Source organism: Ahaetulla prasina, chromosome 5, assembly GCF_028640845.1.
Source record: "Ahaetulla prasina isolate Xishuangbanna chromosome 5, ASM2864084v1, whole genome shotgun sequence".
NCBI classification, from domain to species: domain Eukaryota; kingdom Metazoa; phylum Chordata; class Lepidosauria; order Squamata; family Colubridae; genus Ahaetulla; species Ahaetulla prasina.
In genome coordinates, this window is record NC_080543.1 from 22,467,896 (window position 1) to 22,488,051 (window position 20,156).

The 20,156-nt window shown below is 39.7% G+C and overlaps 1 protein-coding gene across 1 annotated transcript in view; it reads right to left on the bottom strand.

Annotated features, from left to right (window-relative positions):
• GUCY1A2 (guanylate cyclase 1 soluble subunit alpha 2) overlaps window positions 1-20,156 on the bottom strand; it is a 217,212-nt gene that overhangs the window by 187,538 nt on the left and 9,518 nt on the right. Inside the window, exon 2 of the mRNA XM_058184553.1 lies at window positions 2,242-2,303. Coding sequence (XP_058040536.1) covers window positions 2,242-2,303 — 62 coding nt within the window. The remainder of the gene's footprint in view (window positions 1-2,241; window positions 2,304-20,156) is intronic.

Here is a 20,156-nt window from a genome sequence, read left to right on the forward strand (position 1 = left end):
ATTTGATATTTTGATCAAAAATTTAAAAAAACTTGGGGGGGAAAAAAACTTCCTACAGATTAGAAGGTTAGAGATCAGGTTGAAGTTTGTAGAATCTTCTAATGGAGGATTTCTTCAAAGGGAGCACATACCCTTCAAGACATTCAGTGCAACTTCCTCCTCTAAAGAAGCATTCCCCATCCCTTGAATCAAAATAGCTGTTCCCTCCTGGGCAATTCAAATAAGTCAGAGAGGTCAACATCAACATCAACCTCTGATGCTTATCTCAAACTATTCTGCCTATCTTTTCAGACTCCACAGACACAAAAGAATGCTGGATGAAATCACAGGATGCTGTTACAGTGATCTCTGTGGTAGAGATGTGAGATGCAATAATAGAGATTTCTAAGGTAATCCAAATTCTTGCCAATTTATTACTTAAAGGAGCGATTAGTATTTACATTTAATTAAATCAAGATTCTCCGAAGTGGTTAATATTGATCCCTATGACTCAAAGAGACTATCCAAGGGTCAATGTTATTGTTATTCATAGTAATATTAGTTAAAGTACCATTTATAAAATTGCTTTCATATAAAAGATGTTTGAATAATCTGAAACTCCATTAAGGAATCAATGAGCTGAAAAGTTTGCAGAACCTGCTTTTAAATGGATACCTTATGATAAGGTATCATTGAATGAGTTGTAATTATTGAATATATTACTGAAACTTTCTTGGTTGTTCATTTATTGAAGAATCCTGGTAAGTTACCTTAAAAAGAAGTAGACAGAGCAAGTGATAATTTTCTCTAAACTAGATTGTAAATAGAGTTTAGGAAAGATAATTTTCTTCAAAGCTTACTTTAATGTGAATATTATTCCTTCCTATTGCTTGTGGCCTGGAATGAGAAAGGAAAATGTATGTGACATTTTACTTCCTTCATTTTTCTGCTAGCCATTGCTGTCTAACAATTCCAGTAAGATTGAAAGGAAAGATTAAAACAATATATGAAATCCAACCCACAAAAGAATTTAGAAGTTAAAGGGTATTTTTGCGTGAGCCTCCCTGAAATATTTCGAACCTAAGTGGTAAAAATCTGATGGCATGACTTCTTCGTGCATAGTTCTCTGCATACAAAAGAACTACAAAGGAACACAAAATAGAACAGAAAGAAAGAAGGGGTAGAAAGAAGGGCAGTCTCCTTAAATTTTTGCATCTAGATGTTTTATTGCATCAAGGAAAAGATCAAGTTTCTAATTGTTTATTATAGTCTATGTCAGGAGTGTCAAACTCAATTTCATTGAGGGCCACGTTAGGGCTGTGGCTGACCTTGGGGGCCAGGTGAGTGTGACCGACTGGATGGATGTGGCAACTGGATGGGTGTGGCCAACTGGGTGGGCGTGGCCAGCTTGATGCCACTCCCCAAACACTGGCATGTTTCCTCTTTGCATTGGGTAGACCAGGTCGAAGCCACACTGGCACAATCTTTCCTCTTCGCACTGGGTAAACTGGGCCAAAGCCAGGCTGGCCCAATCTTTCCTCTTTTCATTGGGTAGATCATGATGGGCCAGATCTGACCACATCTTGCCTCAGGTTTGACACCCCTGGTCTACGTACTTAGTTCAGGATATTTTCACTATTTCTTTACAAAATTATAAAAGAGAGAATAGAAAAAGTGAAAAACAAATCTATTTGGGATTGAAGAAAGGTATGATCAAAATTGTCAGTGAAATATGTGTCAATGGTACATTAAAAATGCACTTCCTGCATCCTATTGAAATAAATAAATTCTACATAAGCAAAATATTGGTTTTGCACCGACAACTTTCAATGAAACCACATGTTGCATCTTATGACTTCATGACTGTGTGTTTGCATCACAAACTTTGGCTCCTGAATTAATCCATTTTGGGTATGCAAAGTGATTTAAACCATAAACTAAATTGATTTACATCTCTAAAAAAAAAACTCAACAAGGTTACCACCAACCAAGCTTGACAAGTTGTGCAATAGTCAGGAGATTCTTAAGTACATTGTATGAACATAGCTCATTTATACCTTTCTCCAATCAGAAACTCATTCAGAGTTTTTAAAAACTGAATTGCCAGAATTCGTAGTCCTAATTCAATTTTAAGAACACCTGGTTGGCAAAGCTACCATAAGGCAATATCTTGGCAATCAGTAATTAGTTTTTTATTGCCACCCACTCACCGATCTATCTCTACGCTCCTTTTGCAGTTTTGAAGAAATCGGTTCTACTTACCCAATAACTTGATGCTCATAATGTTGTAGTGTCCTCTGGAGAGTCTGCCTTATGGTCTGTGGCTATAGAATAAACAAAGAAATAATAATAAAAATGTTATCAGCAGTTTGTCAGTCAGCCTAGCTCTCAGCATGGTGCCTGAACAGAGGTGACTACTGATATTATTGCTTAATCTAATGTATATTTTTCCAATTACATATTCTTTTCCTCCCCTCGCACATCTGCTGTGCCTCCTCCAGAGAAATGTGAAGAAAGCTGCCCAGAAGTAGCAAGCTGTTTTTGTTCAACAAACACATCAATATTTCAAGACTCTTCCTGATATTTTAGTCCTCCGTTAAATCAGCAGTAGTTTCTTTAGCATCCGTGTAACCCAATACAAAAAGCTGCAAAAGGAAAACATGATGTGTACAGAATAGTTTGCTAGTCACTTGGGGCCAAACGTATACATCTCACCACACGTTTGCTCCCAACTGCTCTCTCAAGACTACTCTCAGGGCTGAAAGTTTCTTCTGCATTATTTGCAGTGACATTATACTAGTTTTTCTATTATTTTTACAATGGTGAAAGGTTGCCCTGCTCTTACTAGAAAAATCAGAAATTTCCCACATTTCAGCTCACAAGTTGAACTTCAACTCAAAGATTTCCTGCCAGTCTCCCTTCGCCTTTTGAATTGTTTTTCAAAGATTATTTCGTTTAAAGCATAAATGAAACAAGATCTAGTGTGCTGAAAAGTATATCTATCACTAAAAGTCTGTAGAGATTCTCAGTCATCCAGGTCATGGTTGTCCCAAAGTTGCTTTTTCAGAAGGCAACTGGACTTCTTCAGCTCTGACTGGATAGTGGGGAATGGAAGGGGTTTATATTCCTTGCAGACAGGTGGTAATTTTCATCAAGAGCTGAAGAAGCTTCTTGGATGAGAAGTGAAACATCTTCAAAAGAAAAAAACCAAGACATTCCAGTTGCCTCCTGAAGAACCACCTTTGTATCTATCTATCATTTATAAATCTGTTTTTTGAATTCTGCATCAACCATTCCCAATCAATAATATAAACAAATAAAATAAAAACAAAAGAGAGTGAATACAGCCCAATCTTGTCTTTTTCGGTGTGACCAACCTGCCCAGGAAAAAAGAAAAGAAAAGAAACAATGGGATGAAATAGAGCATCTGGGAAAGGAGTTGAGAAGGTTGCAATAATGACCTTGTCTCTGGCAGCAATGGTGGCCATTTGGCGTGAATTTCCACAACGATCCTCTCATAATTCCAAATATGTCCATCTGCCCAGAAAGGAAGATTAACCCTTGCTTCCATTAAACACTCTTAGAAGAGAACTCCTATCCAGATCAGAACCAGAGACAATGAGGAAAGGTGTGAAGAGCAATGGAGACCCCCAGCACTCTTTGCTTATGCATGCATAAGCTCAACCACTTGAAATCAAAAAGGAATTCTAAAGAAATTCTAAATAATCCTGACAATGAAACAGAGAACTGGAAGCCTCTTTCACAAGAAAAAGAAAATGTGTAGGAACATGGAAGACAAATTTCTGCCTGCAGCATTTCATGTGGTTCTTAGATTACAACCTTTATCCATGTAAAAGATAAATATTCCCTCAAGTCGAGCTTGATTCCTGCTGATTTCTTAGAAAAGCCATGTAATTATATTGGCAACAGTATAAAATGGTTTGCCACTGTCTTCTTAGATGGCTTTTTAAATTTCCCAGTCCAGGCTCCAGTTATGAAATTTCCTCCTGGTCTCAACCTAATTTCTGCAACCTTGATTTTCTTCTGAGGTCAACCAAAAATAGGTGGAAGCTTGTTGTAAGATAGAAGCTCCCAGATAACTTCATACGACACACAAAGTAGAAACCATCTCAACAGTCTTTGACAAGTGATATAATTTGGCAACAACAGCAAGTTATGTTGTCATACCAAAAAAACACAACCCTTTGTTTTCTCCCCAATAGTAAACAGCAATAGCACTTAGTCTTATATACCGCTTTACATTGTTTTACAGCCCTCTCTAAGCCCTCAGAGTCAGCATATTGCCCCCAACAATTTTGTGTTCTCATTTTACCGACCTCAGAAGGATGGAAGGCTGAGTCAACCTTGAGTCTGGTGAGATTTGAATTGCCAAATTGCAGGCAAGCCGGCAGGCAGCAGAAGTAGCCTGCAGTACTGCATTCTAACCACTGCACCACTGTGGCTCCAGCACCAATAACCACCATTTCTTTAGCAAAATTATATAGTGTTGGGACTTGAGGCACTATTGTGATGAGGCCAACTATCCGCTCTCCCAGCAAAAGATGACCTGGCCTCTAGCATCAGAAATGTCATAACACAGGATCTGCAGATAGAAATGGAACCTCTTTTCAGCACACTTGCTGAAAATTATAGCTTTGGAGAAATAAATTGACAAATCCTCTAGTATAAATCCTAGGACAGGCATAGAGGAGGAGGGGGGAGAGGGAGGAGAAGGAGGAGGTTGTCCAGACCGTAGCCATCTGCATGAAACAACCTCACTATTTTGCATTATCATTCTATTCTCACAACATTAATCCTCAACCATTATAGATTTGAATGTGAGTGAAAAGAAAGGGTACAAATCCCTATAAAGAATGCATATCTATGATTGTTGTTGGATGGAAACAATACACCATTGTCATTCCATTGCTTCTAAAGAAGTGTCACATTTCAGGGATGGGTTCGACTTACCTTTACTACCAGTTCGCAGCGGGATCGCGCGCATGTGCACACTTGTTTCCTGATGACATTGGGATCGGTGGGCGGAGCCTACCCCCCAGTTTTACTACCGGCTCACAAGAACCGGTCCGAGCCATGGGCCACCCACCACTGGTACATTTAGAAGGAAATTACAAGAAAAACAACTCCTGCACTTGGAGAGGTAAGCATTGCTTCTCTTCCTCTTTGGTGCATGAAGATCTTATCGGTCTTGAGTAAACAAAAAACACACCCAGTTTCAAAAAGCAAATTTAGATCAGCCGTCACCATCACCTGAGTAACAGACTATTTCCTGACATTGAATAACCTGTCTGTTATAGTATTCCATTATTATTGTATTATTCTATTATACTCCTGTTTCTTAACCCTGGCAACGATTAGCAGTGTGGACTTCAACTCCCAGGATTGATCAACCGCAATTTATCTTCAACGACAGCAGTATGTAAATGCAGACAATCCATACAATTTCTGATGAGGTGATGGAATGTAGAAAGGAGATGCATTTCCAGAGGAGTAAGAGGCAACTCAGCCCAGATATTTTATGTGAGAGAAGAAGATGAAGGCAGTCTTCATCCTTAATAGTTCCCAGAGAATATGGTAGATGCAAAAAATCCTCAGTCTGTCAAGATTCTCTCTATTAGGCGAGGAAACAATAAAGAACTCAGCTTGGAAGAATTACCACATGTCATCCCAGTTTTTGGGCCTGACAGATACCATCCCTACGCCGAGTCCACAATTAGTAGAAGCCGATGTTAGCAATTTACCTGCATTTTGATGGGCAGCTTAGATACACTTGAAAAATAAAGGGAGAAAACAGTTTTAAGCCTTTTTAAAAGCTGCATTTTTAAATTCTGCATCAAGCAATTACGGCTGCTCTCAGCAAGAGCCAAATTTACCCTCTCAGGAAAACCTTTAAAAAGAATCCAATGTGCTCTCACAAAAGAAATTAACAAAAGCTCCATCCAGATAAGGCCACATGCAAGGAAACCACACTTTCCCATTTGGAGAGGCAGGTGTTTAAATCGAAAGGACCTGATAGGGCAGAAATTCTCCTTGGATGCTGCTAAAAGAAAAGGCAATTTTGGGGCAACACAACACACTGATTCACACTGAATAAAGGAATGGATAAAGAACACGAAGTTCATCCCTAAAATTTAAACCACCAATAAACTGCCTTTCATTTTGAAACCTAGGGTCAGTTTGACCAGCTGCCAGCTTCTGCATCATCAGAATGAAAGATTTAAAAGCAACATTAATTTAACCCCCACAAAATACAAATAATTCTCCTTAAGCACTGACTGCTTTTTACCTGCTATACCTTTTTTTTAATCTACCTCCATCTACCTTTTGGATTCCCTGAATTTTCAGGTTCCCAATCAGAGATCTTTGCAATTGTTGGAAGAAAAAATCCGGTTCAGTCCAAGCCAGGAGAAAGACGCTGGGAAAAAAAATGGAGGCTGATTGGAAAGAAAGACTCTGTTTATTTGGATGCTTCAGTGAAGGCAGCAAATCTTTCTGGGGTGGCTGACCCCTTGGCTTAGGAATGGATGGGTTTTTATAGGCTTCTGAGAAGCTCCAGGGGATTGTGCAATGTAGTGAGCCTTGTGCCCTTTGCTATTCTAATAGTGCTGGGTTAATCTTATTAAGTCCTAGAGGTCATGTCTTGTTCTTAGAATTAGGGTGAGGGTGTAAATCCTTAATCCCAGCCTGGGGGAACTATGGCTGAAAATGTTTGGTTTATAAATAGGATTGCCCAGCCTTTCTGAATGGATACAAAATCTGCATTCCTAAAGACCAGTCTCTTCTGCTTGAGACTGTTTCACTATGCAGAAAGACTGAGGCTGCTTTCTGCCTTTAAGACCATGTTTCTTCATTTCTCTTTTTGGGAAATATAATATTCTGCCCAGGGGTGAAATGTAAAAATGTTTGCTACTGGTTCTGTGGTCGTGGCTTGATGGGCGTGGCTTGATGGGCGTGGCCAACTTGAAATCACTCACTGTTAGAGCCAGGAACTACACATTTTGAAACACATTCTGCCCTTCTGAAGCCCCAGTGCTTTGAGTTTCCCTCCGCCACCCAAGCGAACGTCAGAGCCTTCTCTTGCACAAAAATAGAAAAATGGAGGGGGGGATTTTGATGCACTAAATTACATGATCATTAGGCTAAAGTGAACTTGGATTCCTAAAATGTATCCAGAATGGCCCTGCCTTCTTTTCCCAAGGACTTCCAGGCATGTATTTAAGGCCCCCTAGCTGTTGAACTACTGAAGATCCTAGCAATACCACCTACAAAGGTTACTTTTTGCTGCTATTACTAGAATTACGGGAGAAGACATTTTAAAAAGAAAAAAAATCAAACTGGTCTTTAGTTTTACTATTTGCTATGCTAGCTTAAGGGACATGGTGGCTCAGGGGCTAGGACATTGAGCTTATTGATCAAAAGGTCAGCAGCTCAACGGTTCAAATCCCTAGTGCTTGCCATGTAACGGGGTGAGCTCCCGTTACTTGTCCCAGCTTCTGCCAACCTAGCAGTTTCAAAAGCACGTAAAAATGCAAGTAGAAAAAATAGGGACCATCTTTGGTGGGAAGGTAACAGCGTTCCGTGCGCCTTTGGTGTTAAGTCATGCCGGCCACATGACCACGGAGACGTCTTCGGACAACGCTGGCTCTTCGGCTTTGAAACGGAGATGAGCACTGCCCCCTAGAGTCGGCAACGACTAGCACATATGTGCGAGGGGAACCTTTACCTTTACCTATGCTAGCTTGAGCTGATCAGAGCAGAAATACAGAATGTTCTTTTTTTTTAAAAAAAAGTTTTTATTTATTTATTTATTTTTTGCAGACATAATGCATGAACAGTGTGGCACCCTGGTGTCATACATTCTAATTTAAATAAAATTAATAGCATTAGTCATAGTTATTACTTTCAATCCAACTTATATATTTCTAATAGTAATACATATTTATACCAAGTTGCAATCTTTCATTATTCAATTATTCATTGTTTTCTCTTATTATTACTCTTATTTTATTATATAAAGCTGTATACACTATTTCCCTTTTCTCTTATTTCTATCTCTTATTCTAACTTTTAATCATGTCATCCTTTGTTAAAAAACATTTTCCTTCTATTCTACCTAACTTCTAATTATGTCACCTGCCTACAAAAAAAAAGAAAGGAAAGAAAGAGGAAAAGGAAGGCAGAACACACAATACCAAAAACAAAAATCCATCATCTCTTGCCCACTTCAATACTTTAGTTGCTATGCTTTTTTTCTTTTTGACCTGTCTTCTGGATTCCTCTCTAAGATCTTTATCTCTTTCTATATCTGCTACTTGGCTGTTCAATCTAGTTTCCAGGATTTCTGCCCATACAGAATGTTCTAAAGTTCAACTCGCATCAGTCCAGTTATGCCAACATAGTTGGTAGCTATGCCAATGTAGTCCAAATATCAGTCCTGTTTCCTGACCTGAGCCAGGTCAGGAAACAGACTCCTAAACAGTTTCTTACTAGTGTGTTCTCCATTTCCCAGACTTAAAACATGTTTTTGTAACTGTTGCCCCATAATTTCTCCAATATCATATCCACATGAAGAGATTTGGGGAACATCAGGTTGGACTTCAATTTCTAGATTCAATTATGTGTTCTCATAATATAGGAAGGAACTCCTCTGCTGAATAAAATAGACCTGGCCTGAATGAGAGACTACAAGAGACATTTTGTATAGATCTGCTTGAGTTCCATGATGGAAACAAGGCATGATAAAAAGATTAAAATGAAGCACAGTGGCTCATGTGGTTAGGATGTTGGGTTGGAGGTTAGCAAGCCTGCATTCGAGACCCAAATGCAGCAGCATCAGCTCCCATCAGTCACTCCAGTTCTCTGACAGGGACATGAAAGGAGCCCCCCAAGACATCCCCTGGACAACGGTGATGTCATTGGCTAATCCTTTCAACCCAGAAGCACCTTAAAACAGGTCAAGAAGATTAAAATATAGTTAATCAACACAAGTTTTCACAGAAGCTGGTCAACCTGCTGAACCCACAAATTGGTCCTAAAACAGCAAAGCATCATACACATTCTACCAAGTGATTGCCCAATTCAGGTAGTCCTTGATATACGGCAACAACTGAGTCCAAAATTTCCATTGCTAAGAAGTTGTTAAGTTAGTCATGCCAGATTTTAAGACTTTTTTGCCATATTTATTAAGTACATAACTGCAGTTGTTAAGTGAACCACATTGTTGTTACTGCAAACATGGCTTGCTTAATAACACTGATGTTTGGAAACCTGCTGGGAAGTCACAAATGACAATCGCATAACCCCAGGACCCGTTGAAATGCATCCTGCCAAGCATTCAAATTTTGATCATGTGACCACGGGGATACAGAGACAGACATAATTGTGAAGATCAGTCATAAATCATTTTTTTCAATGCCATTGTACCTTTGAGCAGTCATTAAGCAAATGGCTGTAAGTTAAGGATTGTCTGTATTAATATGCACTGTATATATAATGCATAGGTATTATGTATTGGGTAAATTTTGTTTATATTAATTCACTATTGTGAATTTGATCATTTTCATCTGAAAATTCACTTTATGCGGAAAAAGTAGCTATTATGTGATTGGTGTCAACATAATAATTTGCACCAAAAGTCTGAAAACATGTTAAAACTTCTTCCAAACAAAACAACTTGGACATTTTCCTGCCAAAAATTTCTATCCTCATCCAGGTAGTTTCATTTTGATGCAACACAGAGGAGCCCTTAAGTAGAGGAAGCATGATTTTTCTTATATTTTTACTAGCTGGATACCTGTGCTTTGCTACAAAACTATGTGATTCTGGAGTCACAGTTCTGGAGTAACACCCATTTAGATTCAACAACGGCTGTCTCTCTCATTGTCATCATCACCAACGAAGTATATCTGGAGAAATGAAGGCTACTGCTGAGGCCCCACCATAATACTCCCTATCCTGTGGTAGGCCTGCCTCTGCTCTTTGAATGTTGGTATATTTAGCTGTAGCTGCCTGATTAACGTAGGGGTTATTAGATGCATACTTTTTTTACAGCCTCTCTATTGACTTTGGGATGACTTTGACAATACTTTTTTGCAGCTTCCCTTACTTGTGTTTTCCTAATCGCATCTGTAAATCTCTTCCTGTATTTTTTCCCTCTTTTTCCCTTTAACTTGTGTTACAGTAGAAGGAACAGATTCGTCTGAACTGAGGAGGTCAGTGTAAGAAGAGATTTGGGGCTGGGACACTATGCAGGAGAAATTCGGTTCATTGGCTTAGTGGTGGCCAGTGATTGAAACTCATATCTCTCCCACTGCCTTGAGCCCAGAAGCAGTTCCATAGGTGGAAGGCATAGACATTTTGGTGAGATAGCAACGTTTAGTACTGTAAGGAGCCCCAGATGGCTCTTGAGTGAAGGAGTAGAACCTCTGCCAGTTTGAACTGAGGTAAAGGAATGTAGGCAAGTGGCAGTTGGAACTTTTCAGGTGGGAAGGGGGAGTAGAACGTCTAACTCCTTAGCATCAGAGCATGTTAATATACCGTATATGAATATATTGTAAACGAAATACTAATAATCTGATGGTCATTTCAAAAAATCCTTTCTTAGCAAGCACCTAGAAGCCAAGAGAAACGTACGTGCCAAATTTCAAGTTTGTAGGTTTTACCGTTCTGGAAATTTCATGAGGAGTGAGTGGATTTCACTTTTATATATATGCAGATTATAACTTCGGGCCAGACATTCTCTCTCAGTTGATATCACCTCACAGAGTTGCTGTTGTTGTGGGGGGAAATTGGAGAAGGGAGGTACTTGCCATAACTTCATAAATAACTTCACTTATTAATAAAATAATAATAATAATAATAATTAAGGGATGGTTAAAATGTTATTTTTCTACCCAGGCAAATGCTTGTTCAAAGCTGCATGTTGCGCTAATAACTGGTGCATGACCTGGTTGCAGAATTAACCCATTTTCTGGATTTGCAAAATGCCATGAAACACGATATCAGAAACACAAGGTGAGCCTGAACAAGGCACAGAATACTGTAACAATAACATGGCCACCTGACCAAGCTTAGTCGGATGTGCTTAATGCTAGCTATCCCTAGGTTTTCCACCATCCTGTTATAAAAGTTAACAGATGTATGTTCCACTTTGACTCGCTTCCTAGAAAAATTGTTAAGATAAAAGGAGAGGCAAGGCCTCTGACCATTGTCTTAGTCAGAGTATCTAAAGGCAAGGCAGCATGCAGAAGCAATGCCTTTAAAAAAAATCAGTATGATCAATTCCAAACATACTCTCACAGCCCTAAAAGCAAGTTTTGTGTGACAGAGATTTTGAGTTAACTAAATGAAATCATTCTAGAAGGACTTGTAGTAGCTTGAACAAGCCTACATGGCAGTTAAGAAAAAAAAATTTCTACATCAAAGACTTGACCCAACCACCACATGTCCTGTATCAAAGACTCACTGATGATATCGTAAATAAAGATAAACATAATAGAATGAATCATGCCGAGTAAAACTGGCAGGTTTAATATGTTGATCTGTTCACATTCAGGGCTAGGTCCTACATGCTGTAGTTAAAATTTTAAAAAAATATCAGGCCGATAATCTGTTCCCATCATGAGCGATATGTTCAAAATTATTTACCACCGTCCCATTGATGCCAATCAATGTTGATCTTTACTGAATTTCACTCTACTCCAGACATCCAGTTTCTTAATTTCAAAAAGCTGTCTGTTTCAATGTGTGCATATGTGAGAGAGAGTGAGTGAGTGAGTGAGAGAGACAGACAGACTGACAGAGACAGAGACGAAAGAGAGGGCGGGAGAGAGGGAGGGAGAGAAAGAGAGAGAAATAGATTTCAAACACTGAGCCGTCATCATGATTTATACTGGAATCAAGAATTTAATTAAATTTGGCTAATATAACCAAAGTGGCAAAGGTAAAATTAGTGAAACAAGTAGTTGAGAGGGAAACAATTTTCTGCAGGAAGATAAATGTATTGTGACACCACACAATTCAGATTATATGGTGTATACTGCTATAACTAAATAGGCTGAGCTCACTATTTTTTTCCCCCAATAACCACAGAAGTTTTCTGCTTTGTGGTACTTTATGATGTGAACCAAAGAAGAACATGCCAAAGTGAGCAGTCATGAATAATGAAAGGATCAGTTATTTAATTAGATGTTAATGCAAGATGATCAATCTTTAGCTTCAGTTCAAAGCTGAGGTTTATTTTTCAACTCAAATTTTATTTTGTGGACAAAAAAAATCTTTAAAAGCAGCTCTTATAATGAATTAGTACAGATTGATGACTTCATTTATTTGCACTCAATTTCAGTTTCATACGTACTCAGACAAAATCTATTCTCTTTAATACTCACATGAGTCTTCCAAAATAAAAACTCATGCAATAAATACAAAATAGAGCCAGTCTGGTCTAGTGGTTAAGACACCAGGCTAGAGTGCAGGAGACCGTGAGTTCTAGTCCCTCCTTAGCCATGAACGCTATCTGGATAACCATGGCCAGGATTGTTGTGGGAAAAAATAAGATCAGAAAGGTGTGTTCATCAGTCTGAGTTATTTGTAAAAATAATAAAGGTGGAAGATAGATAGATGGATGGATGGATGGATGGATGGATGGATGGATGGATGGATGGGCGGGCAGGCGGAGAGACAGATAGACATGGCATGATTTGGAGAAATGTGCTACTCACATTTTTCATCACATTAAGTCAAAGTATTTAGAAATGTGGATCAAAAAAACTGCACTTCATATCTATGAATTAGCATTATTTAAAGATCATAATCTGGAACAATAATTTTTTGTCGTGCAAAATCACATTGCAATTTTTTACTGTGGTTTTAATGTTAAATGGCATCTTTGTGATTGATTCTATTTTATATTCAAAAATTATTTGTTTACGTTACAGATATTCAAATAATGTCAGCACAATGACATTTTTATTTTTATTTTTGCTACGGGGAATGAATTCTTGCCAGCCATTTTGGACTTGTAATGGTAAAGATACAATTTGCATAGAGTCTATTTTTCATTGCCAATTAATACTTGTCTTTGCAGAATTGTCTGCGTAGTCATGTGATATACAGGTTTTCGCAAATGCTGACAATATCAAATGTCATGTCAAAAGTAATACAATGTGAAATATGATTTCTAATTTCCAGTAAGCTATCTCTCCCCCCAAAATGAGAGAAATATCTATTTTCTTCATCAATCACTCAATAATTTAGAACTACTTTAAGATGAATTATTGCAAGTATGCAAATGTTGTTGTTGTTTTCTTATGCTCTTCCATATCCTTCTGCCAGAACTCTTGACTGTCCCAATCTCCTGATTGTTTTAAGCCCCAGAGAGTATAGTAGTTCCCTCATAAAATCTTTGCTTGGGATTTAATGAAAGTGTTGGAATCAGAACTTTCTGAGTCTCTATTGGTATACTGTTTATAACTTCAAACTGATGAGGTGTAGGTAACAGAATATTGACTGCATTGAAGTCAGAGATTCTAGCTGACATGGAATAGCATAAATATGTTTGTATGGGTCTGGATGGGGAAGAACCGGCTTCGACTCAACCCATCCACGATGGAATGGCTGTGGATACCAGCGTCCCGGCACAGTCAGCTGGTCCCATCGCTGACTGTGGGGGGCGAGTCATTGGCCCCCAGGGAGTTGGTTCGCAACTTAGGCGTTCTCCTGGATGTACGGCTGTCGCTAGAAGAGCACTTGACGGCCGTCGCCAGGGGAGCTTTTTATCAGGTACGCCTGATTCACCAGTTGCGTCCCTTCCTGGACCGGGATTCTTTATGCACGGTCACTCATGCCCTCGTTACCTCCCGCCTGGATTGCAATGCTCTCTACATGGGGCTCCTCTACATGGGGCTCCCCATTGAATACTGCAATGCTCTCTACATGGGGCTCCCCTTGAAGAGCACCAGGAGGCTCCAATTGGTACAGAATGAGGCTGCGCGGGGGATAGAGGGAGCATCTCGTAGCTCCCATATAACACCTCTCCTACGCAGCCTGCACTGGTTGCCGGTGGTCTTCCGGGTGCAATTCAAGGTGTTGGTTATCACCTTTAAAGCGCTCCATGGCTTGGGACCAGGTTATTTACAGGACTGCCTACTGCCACAAACAACCTCCCATCAACCTGTGCGCTCTCACAGGGAGGGCCTCCTCAGGGTGCCGTCAGCTAAGCAATGCTGGCTGGTGACTCCCAGGGGAAGAGCATTCTCTGTGGGGGCACCTGCCCTGTGGAATGAACTACCTTTGGGGCTCCGTCTACTCCCTGACCTCCGGACCTTTAAGCGCAAGCTCAAGACTTTTTTGTTTCATCGAGCAGAGCAGGCCTAATGGTAATTTTAACGGGGGTTTTATTGGGGCTTGTTTTTTACAATTTTATTTTACTGTTTTTAAATTTCGGCCAATTGAATTAGATTTTTAAAGATTTATTCTGTTTTTTAACTTTTGTGTAATTATTTTATTCTGGCTGTAAACCTCCCTGAGTCTTCAGAGAAGGGCGGTATAGAAATATAAATAATAAATAAATAAATAAATGTTTGGGTGGGGAATGGGTTTTATTATGTTTGTGTTCAAACGGACCAAATGGACTAATACTGGTTTTACTGTACTATTAAAAGGAATGTTACCTGAGGAGAAAGATCTCAGGAGTCTGCACTTTTTTTATCCTACTACGTGAAAAGTATGGTGTGATAGCTTCAAATGACTAAAGACTTGGTGCAAAAGTGCTCTTGGCCTACAATGCCATCTGTTCTTTGAGAAAATCCACAGACTGAATATCACTCTTAAATGCAGAGGTGCTTCTCCATACAAGACTAGTTATGAAAAGTCTTCAGGACCAAAAGCCTCAAATAGCCACAGCTATTTGATCTTGTCAGAACTGAGCCTGAGTCTGTTCTTCTAGAACAGGAGTCTTCAACCTTGGCAACTTTAAGACTTGTGGATTTCAACTCCCAGAATATTCAACTCCCAATTCTGGGAGTTGAAGTCCACAAGTCTTAAAGTTGTCAAGGTTGGAGACCCCTGTTCTAGAACATCATCAGCATCACTTGGACAGTCCAAGGTTGTGATGTATAATTAGGTCTTAACAGCATAGTGATTTTACCAAATCCTAAACTGATATGTAGATGTTAAGTGGAAAGAGTGAGAGCTTCAAGCCCTGAGGCACACCACAAGTGCAGAGTTAAAGCTTGATTTCTCCCTATCTGTCAACACTTACATCAATTGCAGAAAAAGATGGAGAATTACTATGCTGCCTTATGCCAGTCCTCACAGCTGGTCCAGAAGGATACCATGATCAACCATATCATTGAGAAACCAAGGAGAACCAGGATTGACCCATCACTTACATCCTAGCTCCACCAAGTTCATCAACAAATGGGATTAATGTTGACCATATACTCTACTCTGCCTTGGTCTGGAATCTGGATCCCTACTGAAACAGTTCCAGATAGTCCATTTTCTCCAAGAATTTTGGAGGTTGCTGTTCAACTATCTTCTCAAGAAATTTCCTGTAAAAAGAAGGCTGAATACTAGATTAAAATTGTTCAGGATTATTGGATTTAACATCAGCCCTTTGAGAAGGAACTGCATAGGTATCTCTTTTATGGCTGGAGGATCTAGCCTTTCCCTCAAGGAAGATAAGGAAAAGGAATGGATATAACTCTAAAACAAAATCACCATTTGATCACATTAAGATGAAGGATTGAGACAATTAGTGGATAATAGAAGGATGATGGGATGTTCTAAATGTGGGGCAGACAATTATTAGAAGTATCAAGAAGAAATCATGGAAAAAATGGACCTGGAAGGAAAGGTAAGAAATTGTCAAGCTAGCCCAATAGCAACTCAAAATCCAGCCAAAGTCCAGCTCTATTTGCTTACACTGTATAGAGTATAGACAGAATTTTGCCAGAATAAACCTATACTGCCCCAAGGTAATGAATATACCCTGAGATATTCTGGGAAATGACTACCCTAGATCTATCTCCCTTCCTACAATCCAGTTCTGGATTGTGCTATCTCTAGTCTCACCCCCCTCCCCTGCTTGGAAAGTGCCCCCCCCTCCTTAAGATGCTGCTGCTTACTGTAGTCTGTCACAGAAATGAAAGAAATGAAACTAATATAAAAATTTCTTGGAAGATAAATTTATCTCCCCAAAAAATAAATAGAGTGTGGATGTAAGAAAAGAAGATGTAGAAATGGAACCGAATGAAAATAATTACTGTACGTTTCAAAATGCCACTTAAGCGTGTAGGAAGTATGAAAAGGGGTGCTTGATAACATGAAGAAATGAAAGAAGTAGTGATTGAGGGAAAAAATTAATACAAAAATAAAGGTTTGCTGCAAAAAGAGATGGGAGAAAGGTATTACATAATGACTGTAGACACAGTTGTGAATAGTGTAGTCAAGGAGACCATGGAACAGTTGATATTAAAAGAGGCAGAGAAAATGGGGCTTAATTTTGATGGAAATGGAAAAAATTGTTCTGGAAGTGTGAGCGACTGGTGCTAAACTAGAAACCTCAACAATGGAAAATAGAAGTAAAATTTAAAAGGGATGAAAGTATTTGGGATACCAAGGGAATAAGGAAATGCTGGGAGAATAGTGATAGATATGCCAATAGTGATATGTCAAACAGTATGATTAAACCAGTAGTGGGTTTCACTTACCTTCGCTACCGGTTTAGGACTGTGCTCATGTGCGGTGCTTCTGCGCATGCACAGAGTGTCCATGATGATGTCCAGGCGGGTGGGTGGAGCCTCCCTCCGCCGCCGCTACTGGTTCCCCCGAACCAGTGCAAATTGGCAGAAACCCACCACTGGATTGAACCAATTGTTACGAATGTTGATGTCCAAGAAAAAAAAAATCAAGGAAAAAAGTCGTAAGTGCTCAGAACATGTTGAAAACGATAAAAGTTGCCAATGTAGACAACTGTAACAGGAGAAATCATAAAATATAGAAGCGGTATCCTTGTCGTAGCTGTGTGACTTGCTTAACATATATGTGAAGAAGGTTTCTTTCCAGAGGATTGGAAGAACACTGGAAATTTTTAAGAAAATGTTGGATAACCATCTGACTGAGATGGTGTAGGGTTTCCTGCCTGGGCAGGGGGTTGGACTAGAAGGCCTCCAAGGTCCCTTCCAACTCTGATGTTATGTTATGTTAAGAATGACATTATTTTTTCTTGTACTGTAAAAAGCGAAAGCTTGAAAGAGTGACTGTAGAAACTACAAAGGGATCAGGTTTTTTTTAAAAAAAGTGTGGCCTGGAAGATGTGATCAAAAACTTACAAAGAGTGTCAATCACCAAAATTGGAATGCTATTTTATTTTTGTTCATTTCCAGGAATCATTTAATAAAGTACCTAAGCTTGACTTATGGAATGTTTTACATGAATATGATGCTGAAAGATGGTAAAAGTGGTGGTGGGAAGGAGGTTAAGAAGAAAGCAAAGCATATGCAAGAATAAATGAATTGCTTAAGAAATAATTGAACACTAAGCAGAGTAATGCAAGGAGGTGCATTGGCTCCTTGGTTTAGTATTTATATGAATACATAAGAAATACTTGTAATTAAGTTATAAGTTGACTAGTTGGGATGTGTATGTGCATGTACTTTTGTACGTAGACAATATACATTTTTGGCTAAGAAGTCAATTTGCAGCATGATACTCTGAGGAATATAATCAGAAAACTGATGTATTAAAAGCCAATGTGGTTGGATCTGACAAGAGTAAATGGACTGGATGATTGCTAGTAATTTATAAATGGGGAAAGCTAAGCAAAAGTAGATGAATTTATGGTCGAAAGTTTTATTAAAGAAGAGGAAATAAATGCAGTTATTTTAATATAGAAAAATACTGGGGGAAAGGTAACATGTAGTCTCTCGCAAAGAATAAAGGTAGCAGTAGAGTCAGATGAGGGAGGAGGTTGAGGCCGGCTTCAGAGCCTTTGAAAGGCTCTGATAAGGAAACAGCATCAGAGGCAGAGGCAGAGTGGAGAGGCAGCTGTCTTCAGGACCTGAGCTGAGTGAGGGGGAGGAACAGACGTGGGCCCATCCCAGATGCACGTATGCACAGAGAGGTGTCGTGTCCCACTCCTCCGCTGACGGCTGGGTCAGGGAAATCCGAATCAGGCTTGCCTCTGCAGCTCTGCCCAAAGTCCTAGCAAAGTCCTCAGAGCAGGCAGGAGACCAGTAAGTGACTTCAGCAAGATAAGTTCGACTTTTGCCTGACTCAGAGACTGCCAGAAAGTAGATCCTTTATATAGGCCATGGGGTGTGGCTCCATGACTCAGCACTCATTAAGGCCTGCCCCTCCCTTCCTTCTGTTGCCTCTGCCTCTCCAATCTTCTGATGCGAGGGTCACTCCAATCAGCTGTTGTTGGGAGTAAACCCTCCTCAGGCTCACCTGCTGTGGAGGAGGGGGAGGGGTCTAGCTGCTCCGTTTGCCTGGGCATGGAGTCAGGGCTGGGGCAGGGAGATGCTCCTTCTTCTGCAGTTTGTGTGGGCATGGAGCCAGGACTGGGGCCGGGAGGCATACATTCCTCAGTGTTCGGGAGCAGGTAAGAAGGCCCCGGCTGCTCTGAGGGCGGGCAAGACACAACAAGAGGGAAGGAGAGCAATGGAAAACAATAAGCTGGCTCTCAAGGAAAAGCAGACATGGACGTTAGCCAGCCCTTCCCTGGCTGGGAAATAAATAGTAGGGGTGTGGGTGTGGCCAGTTGTTGCAGACAACCATTCACCATTTAGGATACAGCAAGCAATTTCTTGGCCAGATCTGTTGGGACTAATAATGTTTGCTTTTTGTTTATCCACGTGAATAAAAGACTGTTCCTGCCCTATTTTGAAAAGGGTTACTTTTTACTTGCAAGTAAGCGGCTTATCATTACTTGAGAAGAACAGTACTCTACTTAAACCATTCATTTAGAAACCATTTGAAGTTACACTGGAACTGAAAAAAGTGCCTTATGACCAGTCCTCACATTTACAACTATCACAGCATTTCCATGGTTACATGATTAAAATTTAGATTTTGTCAACTGGCATGCATATATGATGGTGGCAACATTCCAGAATCATGAGATTGCAATTTGCAACTTTCCCAGTTGGCTTCCAACAAGCAAAGTGAATGAAGCAAACTGAACTCATTTCATAACCATACATCTCATTTAACAACTGCAGTGATTCACTTAACAACGTTGGCATAAAAACTCACTTAACAACAGAGTATATAAGACATTATATACTGCTTCACAGTGCTTTACAGCCCTTTCTAAGTGGTTTACAGAGTCAGCCTTTTGCCCCCAACAATCTGGGTCTTCATTTTACCCACCTCAGAAGGATGGAAGGCTGAGTCAACCTTCAGCCTGGTGAGATTTGATCTGCCAAACTGCTGGCAGCCTGAGATCAGCAGAAATAGCCTGCAAGTAGTGCACTCTATCCACTGCACCACCGTGGCTCTTTGGACATTCTGGTTCCAATTGTGGTTGTAAGTCAAAAACTACCTGTATTTCAGGGTTTCCCAATCTTAGCCATTTCCAGGTACTTTATATGGATTTCAACTCTAAGAATTCCACAGCCAGCATAGCCGTTGCTGACAATTCTGGGAGTTGAAATTCACTCGCCTTCAATTTACCAAGATTGGGAAACACTGATGTAAATGAATTAATGTAGATGGAATACAGAAGTGTACGGCCAGTACAAAACAAGTACAGTGAGATGGTTTGGTCATCGAGGGAGTATGAATGAGCAATGCATCACAAAACAAATACATGAAGAATGAGTGAGCTGTGATGAAAAGAAAGACTGAGAAAGTCATGGTTGGATGCAGCTGATAAGATCCTGTAAAGAGTGAAAAGTTTAAAGAACAAAGAACAGGCGACATGGAAATTTGCAGAACAATCAACGATCAATAGAAGCATGTTCTATTTGCTAGGATAGAAACGTACAGAGGTATAATGGCTGGATTATTTGTACCCTATGACTATCATTAAGTGTTGTACCTTATGATTCTTGATGAACGTATCTTTTCTTTTATGTACACTGAGAGCATATGCCTTGGCCACACTTGGCCAATAAAATTCCTTGGCCACACTTGGCCAATAAAAAATTCTA